At 45.9% G+C, this 20273-nt stretch overlaps 1 protein-coding gene and 1 long non-coding RNA gene across 5 annotated transcripts in view; one reads left to right on the forward strand and one right to left on the reverse strand.

Moving 5' to 3' along the window:
* Window positions 1-20273, forward strand: part of GNAL (G protein subunit alpha L) — a 189089-nt gene that overhangs the window by 165898 nt on the left and 2918 nt on the right. For both annotated transcript variants that reach the window (XM_032293402.1, XM_032293403.1), the window contains exons 6-11: window positions 5883-5937; window positions 6808-6881; window positions 9323-9381; window positions 10408-10528; window positions 14148-14278; window positions 16994-17061. In XM_032293402.1, coding sequence (XP_032149293.1) covers window positions 5883-5937; window positions 6808-6881; window positions 9323-9381; window positions 10408-10528; window positions 14148-14278; window positions 16994-17061 — 508 coding nt within the window. The remainder of the gene's footprint in view (window positions 1-5882; window positions 5938-6807; window positions 6882-9322; window positions 9382-10407; window positions 10529-14147; window positions 14279-16993; window positions 17062-20273) is intronic.
* LOC116561550 lies at window positions 3707-17532 on the reverse strand. 3 transcript variants are annotated; one of them, XR_004273480.1, is made up of 4 exons: window positions 17166-17532; window positions 14755-15015; window positions 5762-5886; window positions 3707-4036 (listed from the first exon to the last, which is right to left on the reverse strand). It is a non-coding gene; the product is annotated as an uncharacterized LOC116561550 (long non-coding RNA). The 3 variants fall into 3 exon arrangements; XR_004273479.1 differs by lacking the exon at window positions 17166-17532 and having other exon boundaries at window positions 14755-16444; XR_004273478.1 differs by lacking the exons at window positions 14755-15015; window positions 17166-17532 and having other exon boundaries at window positions 5762-6397.

Consider the following 20273-nt stretch of genomic DNA (forward strand, 5'->3'; position numbering starts at 1 on the left):
GCATGATGGCGCACACCTGTAATACTAGCTACTTGGGAGGCTGAGACAGGAGAATCGCTTGAACCCAGGAGGCGAAATCTTGCTGTGAGCCAAGATTGTGCCAACTGCACAATCTCTGGGTGACAGAGTGAGACTCTGTCTCTAAAAAATGTAAATAAAAATAATTTTTTGTTAATTTAAAAACATTTTAAATGAAAATGCAGGGAAAGATGTAAACCAAAGCATGCTGGGCATGTGGGGCTTCTTTCTAGAGATGAGAACATGCTTCTGCCCTTTAATGATATTCAGTACAAATAGGTAGATAAGACATACACAGAAAAAGAAAAATGGACAAGGCGTAACCAGATGTAAAAAAAAAAAAAAAATCAAGAACACTTAAGATCAAGACTATTTAAACGCATTATGTTATTTTATACCTCAACTTTTAAAAAGGATTAAATTACAATATTAGGCAGCATGCCATGCTCATCAAATCGTGAAACAGAAAGTGCCGGAAGAAAGGGTGGTTATGCTGTGTCATGGCTGTTAGAAGTGGCTTCCTGGAGTTGGCAGGGTTTAATCTCAGGTTTCAAAGGGGGAGAAAAGCAGGAATGACGTGGGATCTGAGAAGCCAAAAACTACAGGGAGTTTTGACTGAGTGCAGCGTTCATTTGATGTAAAAGAGTGTGAAGGGGAGACTGGACAGATTGCAAAGGGCTCGAGGCCAGATTAAAAGTGTGGACTTCACCCTGCGGAAAGGAGGAAGCACGGGAGTCATGAGAAATGATGGTTCAGGCAGAGATTAGAGCATAAAGCAGAGAGGCAGGGAGGCAGGGAAGGCCAAGAGGAACACCGTCTTGGATGATGAGTCACCACGAATCTCTGATCACCTGGGACGTGGTTCCGCTGCACAGGCTGACCCAGTGGGTCTGCAGATGACGCGGATATGCTGCGAGTCTGGGAACCCCTTTTAAGGAGCAAGGATCTTAACTCTGCCTATTACCACTGCCTGGTTATTAGTCACCATATGAGTAATGTTTTTCTCCACCAGTACAAGCTCCTGGTCTCCAGTGATCCTGCTGCCTCAGCCTCCTAAGTACCTGGGATCCATCTGTATTTTTATATCTTGTAGATAAGTATCATGAATCAAATTTCATTAACATTGGGAAAGTTTTTTACTTGACAGATTTCCAATTGTATTTGTTCGCAAAAAAAATAATTTTAAATACATGGAAATGTAGTTGGTACTTTTTTCCTCCGATCCAGTAGTTTAATTACGAAGGCATTTAACAGAATAGTTTTCGTCTTTTCATGCCTCTCCTTCTTCCCTTTTCATGATCAATTCCATGGCCATAAGAATTTTTTGACGCCAACCACAGATGGGATGTAAACAGTGAGTTGTTATTTTTGCTAATATCAAACAGATGGGCTACCTAAATGAAAATAAAAACATTTCTGCAAACAGGAATGTCCTCAGCAGTCACAGGAAAAAAATTTTTAAATTAAAGTAAATTTCTTTTTAACTACTTTTTGTAGCGTCTGTAATGCAAGAGTTTTTTTTTAAATGGTAATTTGGTATAGTTTTGCAACTCTGTATCTAATGTTGGAGTGAGTAGTCTGCAGGGGAGATTTTTTGATCTGCTTAATTTTTCTGCTTAGCATGCAGTGGCATATTTAAGGAGGCAATGTTATAACGCTTTAAAATGTAGGCATATGCAAAATTCTATGTGTGATTTGGAAGACCCCTTTAAAATTCTCTCTACGTATATAATCATAGAAGGCCCAATTCGAAAAAGTACTTCTGCAACATGCTTGGAAATACGCCAGTTGCAACAAGAATCAAGGCAGAAGGCTGGCACTCTATTCTTTATTCCTTAGAGAGTCTTTCAAAGAAGTGGGGGCATATTGACATTTGGGGATAAATTTTCACATTTTATTTTTGTTGCACAAACTTGAAATGCATGAACTCAGAGTACCATATTCAGCATCAGTAACGATTCAGAAGCAGCTCTTGGAGATGTTCAATGAGACCTCCCAGGTTTCACTTAGATCTCTGAGAATTAGAGCTAGAAGGACTCTGAATATCCACCTTGGAGGTTGGGGACAGAAGACCCACCATCCTCATCGCTGTCAGCATCTTGAAGCCACTGGTCTTTCACAGTGTGTGGGAAGATGTGCTCATGCGTCCTCTCATCGCCTCTTTCTAGCACTCCAGAGGCATGTTTTGGTTACCATACTTCATTCCTTCTACTTAGACTAGTTATTATCATGTGAATACATTCACCGCCTACCTCCAACCTATGTGCATCCCATTTTAAATTGGTTGCTTCCTAAACTGTAACTATGGTCACAGACTTCATACTTAATTTTCAGTTTCTTCCGGCTCTTTTCATGAGAGCTGATTCGTTTCTGTATCCCTTGCTCTGGCCCCTGTCAAACGTCGTGACCATTTCTGAATAGAATTGTTGTAGCTCACACAGCCTATGAGGGAAGCAGCCTTCTTACCTAGACCCCCGCCTGACAGTCAGGCCCCCATCCAGAGCTCCCTTCCCAACCCAGCAGAAGCTTTTCTTACCTTCTCATGGATTCCAAGGTCTTTTTGCTCCTTTGTTGCTGGGTGGTCAGGAACTCAGTGTGCCCTTCCATGCTGCTCTTCACCCCACCAAACTCCAGGCCGGCAACCACCAAGCCAAAATTGCATTATGCTTTCCAAACCAGGCATCAGGCAACAGCAGGGAATTCCTGCCTCCAGCCTCCCGAGTTTCTCCAGCTCCCAGAGGGTCCCTTCCCTTTGTTCCTTCCCCTCTGGAGCCAGCTCCACACCCTCGGCCAACTCACCAACCTACTGGTGTGCAGTAGTGCCTCCAGGGTTTGCAGCACCTATTTCAAAGACACCACTGGCTGATCACAGTCCCTTTGGCCTCTCAATAGCCCTGTCACCTGGGCCATAGCTCTGCAGAGAGCTGGGAGCAGTTGACATTTTTCTTTTTATTTTTTTCTGAGACAGAGTCCTGCTCTGTCGCCAGGCTGGAGTGCAGTGGCATGATCTCGGCTCACTGCAACCTCTGCCTCCCGGGTTCAAGCAATTCTCCTGCCTCAGACTCCCAAATAGCTGGGATTACAGGTGCCCACCACTGCGCCCAGCTAATTTTTGTATTTTTAGTAGAGACAGCATTTCACCATGTTAGCCAGGTTGGTCTCGAACTCTTGACCTCAGGTGATCCACCCACCTCAGCCTCCCAAAGTGCTGGGATTAAGGTGTGAGCCACTGCACCCAACTGACATTCTTTAATTACTCCACACCAGAAAAACGCAGTCACAGACACCACTTCCATAGCCTGCTTCCCTTGGCTTCCAGGGAAATGACTCCTTCATGACAGTTGAGGTCACAGTTGCCCTGACTGCTTCCTATCCCTGTCAAACACCAACACTCCAGCCTTTTTGTGTATTCTGCTTCTAGGTTTCCTGCCTTGGGGGTGCCAAACCCAGGTTTATGGATGAAGGCTGCCGAAATGTCATCCCATGGCCAGGCCTCAGTTCTGGCCACTAGGGACTGTCTCTAGCTTTCCAAAAGGAAAGAGTTAAGATGGCCAAGGAAATTATGCAGTCTTACTGTCTTTGGCTAAGTGGTTCCTAATATGGATCCCTTTTTGCCTTGGTAGGAAAGGAAAAAGAACTTCTCTCTTTCCCATTAGGTTCTGTAGCTGAGTGAACTGACAAAGACGGATGAACATGAGGAAAGCATCATATTTTACTTAATATTTTTACAGGCACATGTGAACTTTCATAAGAAAAATGAAGATCCGAAGAAGCCATTAGGACTAACAGCTTACATACTCTTTTAACAAAAGATGATAAATTTATGGAGAAGTGACAAAGGAGAAAGCTTCACGTTTCTAGGGGCAGTCATTGTGGGGCAGTGACTAATGAAAGACAAGGGTTATTTTAGTGGGTTTGTACAGATCCATTTCGGGGTGAGCTCCCAGTCCCTGGTGATGAGAACATTCTCCTCTTCCTGGTACAGGGCAGGCACGTTTCTCATGGAAAATTTCATGACCTGCTTTTTGGGACAGAGCAGGAGGTCAGTCAGCCCTGCATCTGAGGCTTCTCAAGTGCCTTTAGCTGCAATTAGTTAACATGCCAAAGGGCACATTTTGGGGTGGCATTTTGTGTTCTGAACCCTTTCGCCTTCCTCTTGCCTACACTGAGGTTCACAGAGGCCTGCAGAGAAGCTGCTGCAGGAGGATGGGGAGATGGGGAGGCGACACCCCTCCACTGCATGAAATGCCCATGGGCACATGGCTGCTGCTTCCACCTACCCAGGGAAGAACCAGCCAACTGGCGTGGCAGGCAGGGAGCTAGTGTGGCCTCCCTGCTCACTCCTCAGTAGCGGGGCCTCCCAGCGATGCCAGTGCCACCAGAGAGCCTGGGCCACCCTGACCCCTCTCTCCCTGTTACTCTCCTTCCTTCCAGAGCCCCTGCTGCCCCTCTGTCTCCAGAATTGTCCCCTGCTTGCCAGTTAACCCGTCCCCAGCACATGTTGGTTTCTGAGGGACCCAGCCTCTCAGCCCTCGCTGGCCACCTGTCCCAGCCTCAGAAGAAGGGGACAGAGGACACTCATTCATTCCACCATATTTACTGGGGCCAGGCCTGCACTAGGTGCTGGGGACTCCCAGGCTGACAAGACAGACCTGCCCGGAGGGCCTCACATGTTAGTAGAGAAGACAAATAAGAACAGATCAACCAAGACTCAGTGGGAAACATGCAGCCTGGATAGATGCCTTGGTAAAGCCAGGCTGGCACAGAGAGGGCGGAGGAGGCCTGTGCAGGGTCCACGGTCACCCGGGAAAGGGAGCTCGGTGGCCTCCCAGCGGAAGAGCTAGAGAAATGGTCCAGGACAGTCGTCACCTGAGAGCCGGGCACGGCTTTCCTAGGCTCTCACCCTACCTTGTGTGGGACACAGCGGGCGCCGGGCAGATCTGACACTAACAGGCATCGCCAGGTATGCTGGCACACACACTCACATGCGCACACTCACACACTTGCTCTGGCACACCTTCACACATATGCTTAGCCTTACACATTCACACTCACTGTTACACATTTGCTCTTGCACACCACACACTCGCAACACTCAATCACTCTTACACTTATTCACACAGTCATACACTCACAACTTCTGGATCTGATTAGAAACCTACACTAAAGGAACATCGATCACCTTCCACGCTTTGTTTACATTGCAGCATATTCTTGTACTCACTTAGCCTTGGAAGGGAGGCTCCATGCTCTCATCCAATATCTGAGTAGCCCCTACCCTCAACTCTATTGCCATGGAGAAGAGAGGGGAGGAAAGGCAACAGTTTAAAAAAAGAAAAAAAAAAAAAGAATGCGGCTGGGCGAGGTGGCTCACGCCTGTAATCTCAGCACTTTGGGAGGCTGAGGCGGGCAGATCACGAGGTCAAGAGATCGAGACCATCCTGGCAAACATGGTGAAACCCCGTCTCTACTAAAAATACAAAAAAATTAGCCAGGCCTGGTGGCGTGTGCCTGTGGTCCCAGCTACTCGGGAGGCTGAGGCAGAAGAATCGCTTGAACCCAGGAAGCGGAGGTTTCAGTGAGCCAAGATTGCGCCACGGCACTCCAGCCTGGCGACAGAGCAAGACTCCCTCTCAAAAAAAAAAAAAAAAAAAAAAAAAAAGAATGCAGTCCTCTGTCCCTGGGTCGGGAATGTTGCATTATCTAGACAGATAGAAATTCAGGAAACAACGTAGGAACTCACCTCGGCCTCTTGGTCTGCCCCATCCTTGCTTTACTTGGCTGAACGTCCCATTAATTTCCCCCCAACCCCAGAGGAAAGTGAGCAGAGAACAGGCCTCAACCCTTGCTGCCTTTCTTTGCAGCTTCCTGGAAAGGATCGACAGCGTCAGCTTGGTTGACTACACACCCACAGACCAGGTATGTGGAATTACGATCCCCACCGCACACCAGAAACTTTTGAGATTTGTTTCCAATATGATTTAATGATTATTTCAAAATGGATTAAGGAAAAATCCTGACGATACCTACTTCTTGGAAATCATTTGTACTGCCCTGTCTGTGTGCACGGATCGGTCATCAAACCCTGTGCCTTGCTTCACTTACTTTAGTGCTTAGTGGTTATTTAAATTGCTAGCGTGTAAATGAGTTTATCTGCAGACTAGGAACATGCAGTTCCCACTCCTCCTGGAACTGTCCTCAGGAAAGCCAAGTCTTTACTTCCTGACTTCTAAACTTGCCCATTCTGTTTGTGGCCCCTGGCCTGAGTGCCATATCACAGCGAACTTTCCAGGTGTGACCCAGAGCATCTCCTTTGGGTTGAGTCAGAAAAAAAGCACTCCACCAATTTTTTTTTTTTTTTTTTTTTGAGACAGAATCTTGCTCTGTTGTCCAGGCTGGAGTGCAGTAGCGCAATCTTGGCTCACTGCAACCTCCGCCTCCTGGGTTCAAGCGATTCTCCTGCCTCAGCCTTTCAAGTAGCTGGGACTACAGGTGCCTGCCACCTCACTCAGCTAATTTTTGTACTTTTAGTAGAGACAGGTTTTTGCCTTGTAGGCCAGGCTGGTCTCAAACTCCTGACCTCAGATTATCCGCCTGCCTCAGCCTCCCGAAGTGCCGGGATTATAGGCGTGAGCCACTGCACTAGGCCAATCTGAGTTCATATTATTTTTTTCCTTTATAGTGGAACAAATTATTTGAAAAATATTGATGACGTATAGTTCTACCGGGGTTTTACCTTGAGGAAGAACAGTAATATAACTCAGCTTGCTTCCCTCTTCTTGCTCCCAGGACCTCCTCAGATGCAGAGTTCTGACATCGGGGATTTTTGAGACACGATTCCAAGTGGACAAAGTAAACTTTCAGTGAGTATGTTGTTAAGAGCCGCATGGCCCAGGGTCAGGGGACAAAGAGCCGAAGGGTTGTGGGGCTTAAGGGGGCTTCATCCCTGAATGTGCATGGGTGCCCTTTCAGGTAAGGGCAGCTGGGGTGAAATTTGAACTCTAGCAAAAGTTGAAGTGTTGATTTTACTGCCTACTTTAAAGTAGAAATGAGGACACCTGAAAGGAAGGCAGTGTTTGCATCTGAGTTGTAGATTTGATCAGCCCTTTTATTAGATCAGGAGACTCACGAAATTTTAATCTTTCAGATGCACAGTCACAGTTTGAGAACTGAAATTAGCAGTGTATGTGTGTCTCTAGCCCATCTCTTGGGTTGCCCAAGTGCAAACTCTGCCAAATGAGCTTACTTTCTTCATTTTTCCTCCTCATGACGAGACAGTAATTCTCCCTCCACAAAGCTCTTTTCCAGCCTCACAGCTATGACCCTAGTCCTGCTCCATCACTTCCCCCGCGCCTAGGCTCTCTCGGCAGGGCCCTGGCTGGTCTCCTGTCTGCTAGCTAACCCATTCCAGTCGCCCTAATCAGCACCATGAAATGGATCTTCCCACAGCATGGCCTGGATTGTGCTATTCCTCTGCTGAGAAAGGTTCAGGGCTCACTATTGCCTGTGCATCCTATGACCCACGCCCTCCATCTGTGACCTGCCCCACCCCCAGCCCTGCTTTGCCACCTGCCACCTGCCTCACCAGGCTGGATTGCTGTCAGGACCCTTCAGTTCTCCCAACTCTTCCTGCTACAGCACCTCTGTTCATCTTGTCCTCTGAGCCTCAGATCCTGCCTGGGCTAAGCAAACCCCACAAATCTATCAAAGCTTCCGTCAGGATAGGCATAGGGGCTCATGCCTGTAATCTCAGCACTTTGGGAGGCCAAGGCAGTAGGATTGCTTGAGGCCAGGAGTTCAAGACCAGCCTGGGCAACATAGCAAGAACCTGTCTCTACCAAAACAAAGCAAAACAAAAAAAAAACTAAAGAGGCTGAGGTGGGAGGATCTGTTAAGCCCAGGAGTTCAAGGCTACAGTGAGCCATGATTATGCCACTGCACTCTAGCCTGGGTGACAGAGTGAGACCCTGTCACTAAAAAAAAAAAAAAAAAAAAAAGCATCCAAGCATCCCTTAAATCTCAGCCCATGGTGACCCCTTAGAATTCCCGTTGCATCTGCTAGGCAGCCCTTGATGGTCTACTGCCCTATACCTTTCCCAGTCCCCTTCGGCATGTACGACTCAGCTCTAAGGGACCTCACCCTTAAGGTCTTTTAGAGTAAGAGTTTCATGATTTTCATTGTGTTCTGAGACTCCCAGAGTGCGCAGCGCTCTCCCCAGTTCACAGGTGACAGACACCTACTTCCAGATTTCCCAAGAACCCTTCACATGGCCACTGTCAGGCTGGATAAAAGCCAGCTACGTCTCTCTCTGCTGTGAGGCACACACTGCATTATAGAGTTGGCGTGACTTTTCATCAAGTACCTCAGCGTGCCCCACGTGTGCTAATGCAGAGTGTACAGATTGAATTCTAGAAGGATCAGCAACATACCCGCCCAGGACAAAAAAATCTAGCCTGTGTAGTCAGTCCTAAGGCACATGTGCAATGTTTAGGGAAGCGAGAAATCTCAGAGCCAGGGATGCCTGTGAAGGTTGGAAAGATCCAGCTGAATCTGGGTAGGTAGAGAAACTCTCCCAGGGAGAAATGGCTTAGGCCACAGGGTGCGCTGGGTAGGGGCTGTGAGAGGAGGGGCCTGGGCCTGGCCTGATGAAGTGCAGGATGTAGCTGAGAAACTCTAAGAGAACTGGCTGAGCTCACTTTGGCTGGGCAAGACCAGGGAGTGACTCAGGCTGGGCAGAGAAGCCTGAACTAAATCAGGGCAGTGATAAAGACCTAGTGCAGGTCACCAGGCAGAGGCGGCTGGAGACAAGACGCATGTAGTGTCAACAGATCAGCAAGGAGCCTTTCTCAATGCTCCAGCGGAGTGAGGACACTCCAGCTTACAGCGTCCTGAGAGCTGGAATAAATCAAAGAAGAATCTGCCCTGGGCGGGGACTTAGCTTGTACTCAGAGAGGCCTAAGTGTCTGAGCAAGTCATCTCTAGCATTACTGAGCTAGTAACTACTGCATTTATTAAAGACCTACTGTGTGACCTCAGACACTGCTGGCTGCTGTCTGCTTGATCTCTCAACCCCTGTAGCCCCACTGTGGGGTGACAGAGGAGGGACAGTGGCTGAGAGAGGTGAAGCCACTTGTAGTCCAGGATCACACAGGGAGCGATGGTGCGGGCCAGACAGTGACCCGAGCCTGACTCAGACCCACGTGTGATCGCTGGAACCTGCTGATAATAATGGAGGAAAGCAAGCATGTGTGCCATTGTCCCCTGCTTCCCTCAAATAACTGTGTTCCTCTTGCCCTTCCACAGCATGTTTGATGTTGGTGGCCAGAGGGATGAGAGGAGAAAATGGATCCAGTGCTTTAACGGTGATTTTTATGCTCTCTCAAGAAAATGGGGGTGAATTCTAACACTTGGCACTGCTGTGCTTAACTATTTTTGAATTAGATAATCTCTAATTTAATTAGTATGTAAAGTATAGCATTTTATAGATCATTAAGCTCCTTCCTCAGATACTAATCTCATTTTTAATAAGCGTTTAAGGGCCGGGCGCAGTGGCTCACGCCTGTAATCCCAACAATTTGGGAGACTGAGGAGGGCAGATCACCTGAAGCCAGGAGTTCAAGACCAGCCTGGCCAACATGGTGAAGCCCCGGCTCTATTAAAAATACAAAAATTGCCGTGCACATTGGCTCACACCTGTAATCCTGTTTGAAAGCACTTTGGGAGGCCAAGGCAGGTGGATCATGAGGTCAGGAGTTTGAGACAGCCTGGCCAATCTAGTGAAACCCTGTCTCTACTAAAAATACAAAAATTAGCTGGGCATGGTGGTGCACCCCTGTAGTTCCAGCTATTCAGGAGGCTAAGGCAGAAGAATTGCTTGAACCTGGTAGGCGGAGGTTTCGGTGAGCCAAAATCACACCACTGCACTCGAGCCTGGGCGACAGAGCAAGACTCTGTCTCAAAAAAAAAAAAAAAAAGCCAGATGTGATGATGGGCCTGTAATCCTAGCTACTGGGGAGGCTGGGGCAGGCTCATGCAACCACACCCAGCTAATTTGCAACCCAGGGGTTGGAGGTTGCAGAGAGCCAAGATCATGCCATTGCACGCCAGCCTGGGAGACAAGAGTGAAACTCCATCTCAAAAAAAAAAAAAAAAAGCAGTTAAGCATCCCAAATTTACATGTGTCTTTTGGGGTAGGCTCTTCATCAGTACATTACTGAAACAACAAGTGATACGTGTGGTGCATATCCAGGCTATTCTGTGACTGAATAGTCCTATCATTGAATGAATGTTTTGAGGAACTGAGTAGCTGCTGGGTGTGTACTTTCTTGTAACTCCACAGGGAGGATTTCTACCTGAGGTGCTTTCCTTTTTCTCTTTCCCCCACCAAGATGTCACAGCGATCATCTACGTCGCAGCCTGCAGTAGCTACAACATGGTGATTCGAGAAGATAACAACACCAACCGGCTAAGAGAGTCCCTCGATCTTTTTGAAAGCATCTGGAACAACAGGTGATAAAAATAACAAATTCAGTCTCTCTACTGATTGCAAGTTTTCTTTTGTTAAAAATATGCTCAGGCCAGGCATTGTGGCTCGCACCCGTAATCTCAACAATGGGAGGCCGAGGCAAGGTGGGTCACTTGAGCCCAGGAGTTGGAAATCAGCCTGGACAACATGAAAAAACCTTGTCTCTACAAAAAATACAAAAATTAGCCAGGCGTGGTGGTACATACCTGTCCCAGTTACTCAGGAGCTTGAGGTAGGAGGATCGCTTGAGCCCAGGAGGTGAGGGTTGCAATGAGCTGAGATCACACGACTGCACTCCTGCCTGGGCAACAGAGCAAGACCCTGTCTCAAAACACACAAACACACAGACACACACACACAGACACACACTCTCTCTCTCTCTCTCTCTCTCTCTCTCTCTCTCTCTGTCTTTACTGATAAATCCAGAACCATAAGAAGTATCTCTTTTGGCTCATCTATTGTATAGACATACTTAAAATGTGGAGTGTTCTTTGATGAAGTTCTGATGGTTGCTTTGTCAAGAAAATTTAAATCTCTGTTTTGAAAGCCTAAGATTACATTCGGCCTTCCATATCTTCAGGTTCCACATCTGCAGATTCAACCAACCACAGATTGAAAACATTCAAAAATAAATTTAAGATAGCAATACAACAACAACAAAAAATACAGAATTGCCAGGCACAGTGGCTTACCCCTGTAATCCCAGTATTTGGGGACGCTGAGATGGGGGAATTGCTTGAGCTCAGGAGCTTGAGACCAGCCTAGGCAACATTTTGAAATGCCATCTCTACAAAAATATAAAAATTAGGTATGGCAGTACGCACTTGTAGTCCCAGCTACTTGGAAAGCTGAGCCCAGGAGGCAGAGATTACAGTGATCCGAGACTGCATCACTGCACTTCAGTCTGAGCGACAGAGGGAGACTCTGTCAATTAATTTAAAAATTTAGCAAAGAAAAAATTAGACTAAAAAATAAGAATACAAATAACAAACACTACAGTATAACAAGTACTTACCCAGCTTTTACATTTGTGATAGGTATTGTAGGTAATGAGGAGATGATTTAAGCATATGGGAGGATGTGCTCGGGTTATATGCAAATACTACGCCATTTCATATTTGGGAGCCTCCTCAGATTTTGGTATTCACAGGGAGTCCTAGACCAATCCCCCATGGGTATCAAGGGATGACCCTATAGCTAGGGTTCAAAATAGGTTTTGTTTGGTTTTTAAAATTTAGGAAGTACCAATTTAGGGACTGGGCACAGTGGCTCACGCCTGTAATCTCAGAACTTTGGGAGGTTGAGGCAGGTGGATCACCTGAGGTCAGGAGTTTGAGACCAACCTGGCCAAAATGGTGAAACCCCGTGTCTGCTAAAAATAAAAAAGTAGCTGGGTGTGGTGGTGGGCACCTCCCAAGTCCCAGCTACTTGGGAGGCTGAGGCAGGAGAATCGCTTGAACCTGGGAGGTGGAGGTTGTAGTGAGCTGAGATTGCACAACTGCACTCTAGCCTGGGCAACAGAGTGAGACTCTGTCTCAAAAAATAATTTTTTTAAAATTTAAAAAATAAATAAATAAATAAAAATGCCATTTTAGGACATCCACTAATAACTAGATGACCTCTAAGATCCCTTACAGCTCACAGTCACCACATTAGTGTTTGAAACGACTAGCGTTGCAAAGTGGCAGAAGAGATTATTTCAGAAAGGAATATTTAGCATGCGCACACACACAATAAATACATATATAGTTAGAAATCAGTTTCTTCTGAAATATTTAGGAAGAAATATCACCAAGGAGGATAGGAAACATAAGTTTATCTTGTAAGAGTTTTGGATTATCAGAAAAGTGTCTTTCTATCAAATGTTCAACAACTATCCTCCAATTTGTGGTATTAAGACAGTTAATGGGAAATAAACAGGGTCAGGAAATACCAGGTATACAGAAGAATACTATAGAGTTATTTTCAATTTATTTATATACACTATATGTGTAAGTGGGAAAATGACCACAATATTCTTTTTTTTTCTTTTTTTTTTTTTTTTTTATTTTTTTGAGACGGAGTTTCGCTCTTGTTACCCAGGCTGGAGTGCAATGGTGCGATCTCGGCTCACCGCAACCTCCACCTCCTGGGTTCAGGCAATTCTCCCGCCTCAGCCTCCCGAGTAGCTGGGACTACAGGCACGCGCCACCACACCCAGCTAATTTTTTTGTATTTTTAGTAGAGACGGGGTTTCACCATGTTGACCAGGATGGTCTCGATCTCTTGACCTCGTGATCCACCCGCCTCGGCCTCCCAAAGTGCTGGGATTACAAGCTTGAGCCACCGCACCCGGCCTGACCACAATATTCTTATATGAAAAAGCAGATTTTGAAATATTATGATCTTATTTTTATAAATATATGTGAGGACAGAAAAAAAACTTGGTCATAAAAACATAAAACTTCTATAGTAATTGTTTCTGGGTATAATTACGTTTGATTTTTTTCTGCATGTTTTTCTATAATTTAAGATTTGTATTTACAAAGATTATATATTTTATTACTAGAAGAAGCAGGTAAGCTATTTCCATCTGAGGGGAAAATAGATTGTGGAGTCTTTTTGTTTTTTGTTTTGTTTTTTGAGACAGAGACTCGCTCTGTCCCCCAGGCTGGAGTGCAGTGGCACTATCCCAGCAACCTCCACCTCCCCAGTTCCAGTGATTCTCCAGCCTCAGCCTCCTGAGAAGCTGGGATTATAGGTGTGTGCCACCACACCCAGCAAGTTTTTATATTTTTAGTAAAGATGGGGTTTCACCATGCTGGTCAGGCTGGTCTCCAGCTCCGGACCTCATGATCCACCCACCTTGGCCTCCCAAAGTGCTGGGATTACAGGCGTGAGCCACCACACCCAGCCAGATTGTGTTTTTAATTGATAGTAATATTCCAGTAGACTAATAAATTATCTTGATTCCTTTGAAGTGACAGAGGCGGAAGAACCAAGGCAGCTGCAAGTTAAGCTCTGTGTTATTAGCTAATGAGTCAGAATATTTTGTTGTTATTAACACTTTCACTTCTAGTGTGAGTTTTCTGACCTTTATTGGCAAATTACACCACAGAAATCCAAGTGAACTAATTACATAAGTAAATCTTAGCTTTGGTTCCAATAAATTTATATCCCCCGTGGCACTGAATTAGAAAGTGCTTAACTGCAGATTGAGTATCTCTTCCCTGAAACACTTGGGACAAAAACTGTTTCAGATTACTGATTTTTTTTTTATTTTGGAATAGTTGAATTATTCTTACTAGTCTAGCATCCCTAATATGAAAATCCGAAGTGTGAAATGCTCCAACAAGCATTTCCTTTGAGGATCATGTCAGTGCTGAAAAAGTTTCGGATTTTGAAGCATTTCGGAGTTTGTGTTTTCGGACTAGGGATGCTCAGCCTGTACCTGTGAGTGTTTGTCATTGTTTACAGTTGGAATGAGGATAGTGTGTTGAATTTTCTTGACTCCTATACATTATTAGGAGGATGATGGTATTCCTTTAATTTAGCAACTTCTGTGTTAGAGCACTTTCATATACTAGTGTATGTGAAATTTGTATATTTATTTCTCTTTTTTAGGTGGTTACGGACCATTTCTATCATCTTGTTCTTGAACAAACAAGATATGCTAGCAGAAAAAGTCTTGGCAGGGAAATCAAAAATTGAAGACTATTTCCCAGAATATGCAAATTATACTGTTCCTGAAGATGGTAAGATTTGAGAACACATTCTTATGATTGAGAAATAGAATTGTTTTATTAATAGTCCTGTAACTGTAATTCAGATACTTCTGATGAATCTAAAAAATTCACTTAATTTAAATCAATTCTCTTTCTACTGCCCATATCCTATAGTGCTAGAGTGTTAAAATGTCCTATTTAAGGTCACGTCTGTAAATGTTTCCGAGTTTGACTTTCCATTGAAACTGGGCAGCAGAAGGAGCCGCTTTGGGGTGTGACCGTGTCATGCTGGTATGAACTCTCCCTCTAGTGGTTTTGGCTGGGTGTGACATGACGGGGGCCTTAGTCCGTGATACAGACCTTCTTGCTTCACCCTCAAAGGACCCTGCATGAGAGTCTGGGAGAGGAGAAATCACATGTCCAAGGCCACATGGGTAGAACCACACAGCCAAGGCAGTCCTCGCACCCTTTGTCCCCAAGCCCGTGCTGGCAGCAGCTGCGCTTACCTGCTCCTGTCTCCACCCTTGCTGTGGCTGCGGCCTTGGGAATTTCCAGCAGGGCCAGCACCATTCTAGGCTGCCTGAGACTGAGGGGTTTCCGGGGCACAGGACTGGCAGTGCTAAAGCCAGGAAGGTAAACCAGGAGGAGTTGGTCACTCCGTTTCCAGTTGCTTACACTTTAGTTTCCAGTGAACACCAGGTATACCAGAGGCTCATAGGAGTGATGTAAGGCAAAATCACACCACTTCTTACCTCTTGAATTCAAAACTAGATAACAGAGAATAAAAGAGACTTCCCTGGAAAATATAGTTAAGATTTGGAAAATTTATTTTTTATCCTCAATGAAGAGGTAAAAGAAAACTTGCATTTTCATTAAATTTTCTTGCTCCTTATGGTCAATGTTCTTTTCTCCCTCGGGGACGGGCATTATGCAAGTATATTCGTAGTAAAATCCTGACCTGTGTGGGGCCTTCCAATAAAATCCTGCTACTGTCACCTGTGTCAGAAAGACCTGAAAAACATCCTACTGCTAGATATTTCCTTAACAGGACTTTGGAAATGGGCTTGAGCGCCAGCTCTGCCTTGGTCTCACCAGACCCAGCTGCTTTCATGAGCGGTGCAGCCCCCACACTTGCAGAGTGTCAGTCAGCGCAAGGTCCAGGCTCTTCCTGAGGCCAAATCAAGTGGAAATCTCATTGCAGTTCATCACCACCTGGCTCTTCCTGCAGCCTGGTGATGTGCTTTCCAGCACTGAGGCCGGGTGCCTCTTGCCACAGAGCATGGCTTCGGCTGTGCATTCTGTGGCTCACGTTGCCAGTCTCCCAGCAAGCTGGGTCTTTCATTCTCCTGCTAACCACCTCCTGCCACTCCCTGTCACTCAGCTCAGGCAGTGGCTCTGGGGGGCGCTCCCACAGTGTCCGCCTCTCCATGCCTTTCCCTGTTTCCCTCTTCATAGCTGTGATCCTGGCCCTCACTCCCCTCATCTCAGCAGCTGCCACCGCCTCCTGCGTGACCTCCTGTAGCTGGTCACTCACCTTTCCAGAACATTCTGTGAACTTCTACCAAAGTCACCCTTCTGAGACACAACCTTACCCACTTAGGGGCACCAAGGAGAAGCACCACCACTGGCTGATGGCTGAGGCCACCTCTCCAGCCGGGGGTGCTGAAGGGCTTTCGTCCAAGGGCTGAGGGGACCCTGGCTTGCTGCCTTAGTGCCAGGCCCAGTGACCACTCTTCACCCAGCAGTATGTGTCATCTCCATCTGTGCCCTGCCCCTCCCAAGAGACTCAACCATCCCTGAGCATCTGTAGCACCTGCTGGAACCCACCATCAACTGCAACATCCTCAACTCTCACTTAATAATAAAAGGGAACGAGCTGTTCGTCCATGTAACGGCATGGGTGAAATGCACAGTAATTATGCCTAAAGAATCACAGCAAAAACTATATGCCATGTGAATGCATTTGTGTAAATGTCTAGAAAGTGCAGACCTACGCAGGATGACAGACACACTGGTGGCTGCCTGGGGAAGGAGGGCTGCAGAGGGGGTGCAGACACTGTGGGAGGGGCTGGCTGAGCTCATTGTTTCCATTGTAGTGATGCTGGCATGGCAACACACACTCCAGAACTCCTCCGACAGGCCGGGCACAGTGGCTCACACCTGTAATCTCAGCACTTTGGGAGGCCTAGGCATGCGGATTACCTAAGGTCAGGAGTTCAAGACCAGCCTGGCCAACACGGTGAAAACCCATCTCTACTAAAAATACAAAAATTAGCCAGGTGTGGTGGCTGGCACCTATAATCCCAGCTACTTGGGAGGCTGAGACAGGAGAATAGCTTGAACCTGGGAGGCAGAGATTGCAGTTAGCCGAGATCACGCCACTGCACTCCAGCCTGGGTGACGAAACAAGCCTCCACCTCCCCACCAAAAAAAAAAAAAAAGAAAAGGAAATTACATGTTTATTTTTGCCTTGCTGTACATGTATTTCAATGCTCTGAATATACAGCAATCCTGAAATTCCTTCTGTGTTTTCATAGAAGGAATTTCAGGATTGCTGTATATTAAAAGCATAATTTAATGCTGTGAATATACAGCAAACACTGTTATATATGTTATACGTTAGTTTAAAATTCATAATTTAATGCTGTGAATATACAGCAAACACTGAAATTCCTTCTTTGTTTTCATAGAGTTGTATCTTTGTTTCATGTTGCTTAAATAAAGTTCCATTTGTAATTTCTACAGCAACACCAGATGCTGGAGAAGATCCCAAAGTTACAAGAGCCAAGTTCTTTATCCGGGACCTGTTTTTGGTAAGCAATTTTGTTCACCTTTGTTTTAATACCTCCATTCTTAATCTTTTGTATTTTGCAATATACAAAAGCACACCGAGGTTCAGAGAGGTTAGATTTCTTACCCAAGGCCACACAGCTTCCAAGCAGCAGAGCCTGGATGAGAACAGAGTGCCCTGAGGAATGGCACTTAGACAGGATAGAGTTCATTCACTTGTTATATTTTCCAAAAAGGACAGCGTCCTTTAGCAGAGTCTAAGCACCCATCCTCTTCCTCCATCCAAAAGCACTACCAGCCTGATGGTTTATGTAAAAATGGATGTGCTCAAATTCAGACATTTACTTTTTTCTTTGGCTTTTTATTTTGAGATTATTTCAAACTCACATACAAGGCAGAAGATTTGTACAAATAACTCCCATATACTCAGGCTGGGTGTGGTGGCTCACGCCTGTAATCCCAGCACTTTGGGAGGCAGGTGGTTCACCTGAGGTCAGGAGTTTGAGACCAGCCTGGCCAACATGGTGAAACCCCTACTCTGCTAACAATACAAAAACTTAGCTGGGCATGGTGGCATAAGCCTATAATCCCAGCTACTCCAAAGGCTGAGGCAGGAGAATCACTTAAACCCAGGAGGCAGAGGTTGCGGTGAGCCAAGATGGCACCACTGCACTCCAGCCTGAACGACAGAGTAAGACTCTTTCTCAGAAGAAGAAGAAAAAAGACTCCCATATACTCTTTACCCAAATTGACCAGTTGGCAAAAATTTGCCACATGTGCTTTGTCTATCTATATGTTTTTCTTTGAAATAACCTATAGTATATAGCTAGCTGTGCATTTTTACTCGCTTCAAACTATTACATGCCAAGGCATTCCTAAGGGCATGTTGCCAGTAGTACTGCAGGTTCACTTAACACATGTGGACAAGGTCTTAGCCTGGGTAGCCCTAGGGCTGATCCTCAGCTGTGGGGCCATTCCACAGACACCGACACTCCAGCCTGGCCTTCCACCACCCTCTTCCCACCATACCCCTGTGGGATGTCTCTTGAATCCTACAGTAAGTTAGAAAGTAACAATGATGAGAAATCAGGACCCCAGAATGAGTTCGGAGGAACACGCATTCCCCCAGAAGTGCATAGCAGTAAGTGCATGGCAGCACTGGGAGAGCTTCTGCAGCTGAATAGATCTGGGACATGCTGTGTTAAATACAGCAAGAGAGGGTCCTCTGCCTCTCTCTGAGTGGGTCAGATTCTCAGAGCCTTTACTTAAGGCCAGTTAATGTGCATTGCAAATCTCTTCAATAGGGAATTTAGTTTGTAATAGATCAAGAGATCCCTTTTTTAAGGAGCATCTTGTAAAACCATAACATACAAAGACACATAGAATGGTATTCTAATGAGAACTAATTTTTTTTTTTTTTTTGATACGGAGGCTGAGTGCAGTGGCGTGATCTCGGCTCACTGCAACCTCAGCCTCCCAAGTTCATGTGATTCTCCTGCCTCAGCCTCTTGAGTAACTGGGATTACAGGTGCACACCACCACACCCAGCTAATTTTTGTATTTTTAGTAGAGACGGGTTTCACCATGTTGGTCAGGGCTGGTCTCGAACTCCTGACCTCGTGATCTGCCTGCCTCAGCCTCCCAAAGCACTGGGATAAGAGGCGTGAGCCACTTGCTGGGCTGAGAACTAAATGTTAATTAAGCATGCATATGTTGGGTACTTAAATGAAGATTAGAAACATCTAGTCTGGATGTAGTTGCTCATACATGTAATCCCAACACTTTCGGAGGCCAAGGCAGGTGGATCACCTGAGGCCAGAAGTTCAACATCAGCCTAGATAACATATCAACAAAAAATTTTAAAACTTACCTGGCTGTGGTGGCACAGGCCCACCTACTCAGGAGGCTGAGGTGGGATCTCTTGAGCCCAGGAATTTGAGGTGGCAGTGAGCTATGATTGTGCCGCTGCACTCCAGCCTGGGTGACAGAGCAACACTCCATCTCAAAACAAAAACAAAACTATTTCAAGCAACAACCTTTGTAATGACTCAATTCTCTTCATTTCAAGGCTCTAGGCAGGGACAAATAGTCACACTATTACAGAAGAAAGCCATTTTTTGTTTGTTTGTTTGGGACATTGCCTCCCACTGTCACCTAGGCTGCCTGGAGTCCAGTGGCAGGATCATAGCTTACTGCAGCCTCCAACTCCTGGGCTCAAGCAGTCCTCCTGCCTCAGCCTCGTGAGTAGCTGGGACTACAGGCGCACACCACCACACCTGGCTAATTTTAAATTTTATAGAGATAGAGACTTGCTATGTTAGAGACTATAATAGAGACTATGCCCAGGCTGCTCTCGAACTTCTGGCCTCAAGTGATCCTTCTGCCTCCACCTCCCAAAGTGCTGGGATTACATGTATGAGCCACTGCACCCAGCCAAAAGCCCATTTTTCACTCATTCACTACATATTTACTGTATGTGTGCCAAATACCTCACCTGGTAATTTAGGAATAAAAAGGTGTATAACCTACTCATTTCAGTGTCCATAAGTTTTTTGTTTTGTTTTGTTTTTTTAATGCTTGAAAGAAGGCTGACTATTGCTAAAAATAAGTCTATGCCCCTGGGAGAAGTTTCATACCTCATGACATCTTCAGGATACCCTTTCTGTGGTCCAAGCAGCTGTCTTTTTTTTTTTTTTTTTTTTTTGAGACAGTGTTTCACTCTTGTTGCCCAGGTTGGAGTGCAGTGGCGCGATCTCAGCTCACCACAACCTCTGCCTCCCAGGTTCAACCGATTCTCCTGCCTCAGCCTCCAGAGTAGCTAGGATTACAGACATGCTCCACCACTCCTAGCTAATTTTGTATTTTTAGTAGAGACAGGGTTTCTCCATGTTGGTCAGGGTGGTCTTGAACTCCAGACCTCAGGTGATCCGCCCACCTCAGCCTCCCAAAGTGCTGGGATTACAGATGTGAGCCACCATGCCTGGCCACAAGCAGCTATCTAAAGGCTGTTTCATGGGATGCCTTGTAGAAAAAGGAGTAGAGGGGCTGAGGAGGAGGCCCAGGGATTCCTGTGGTACAAAAAAAAAGAAGGCAAGCTTCATAGGACCTCTGTCTAAATTGACCCAGGTTGCCATAACAAAGTGCCCCAGAGGCTGAGTGGCTTAAACGGCAGAAATGTATTTCTCACAGCTCTGGAGGCTGGAAGTCTGAAATGAAGGCGTGGGCAGCGTTGGTG

The sequence above is a fragment of the Sapajus apella genome, unplaced genomic scaffold, assembly GCF_009761245.1.
Source record: "Sapajus apella isolate SASKATOON/1434 unplaced genomic scaffold, GSC_monkey_1.0 scaffold29, whole genome shotgun sequence".
Taxonomy (NCBI): domain Eukaryota; kingdom Metazoa; phylum Chordata; class Mammalia; order Primates; family Cebidae; genus Sapajus; species Sapajus apella.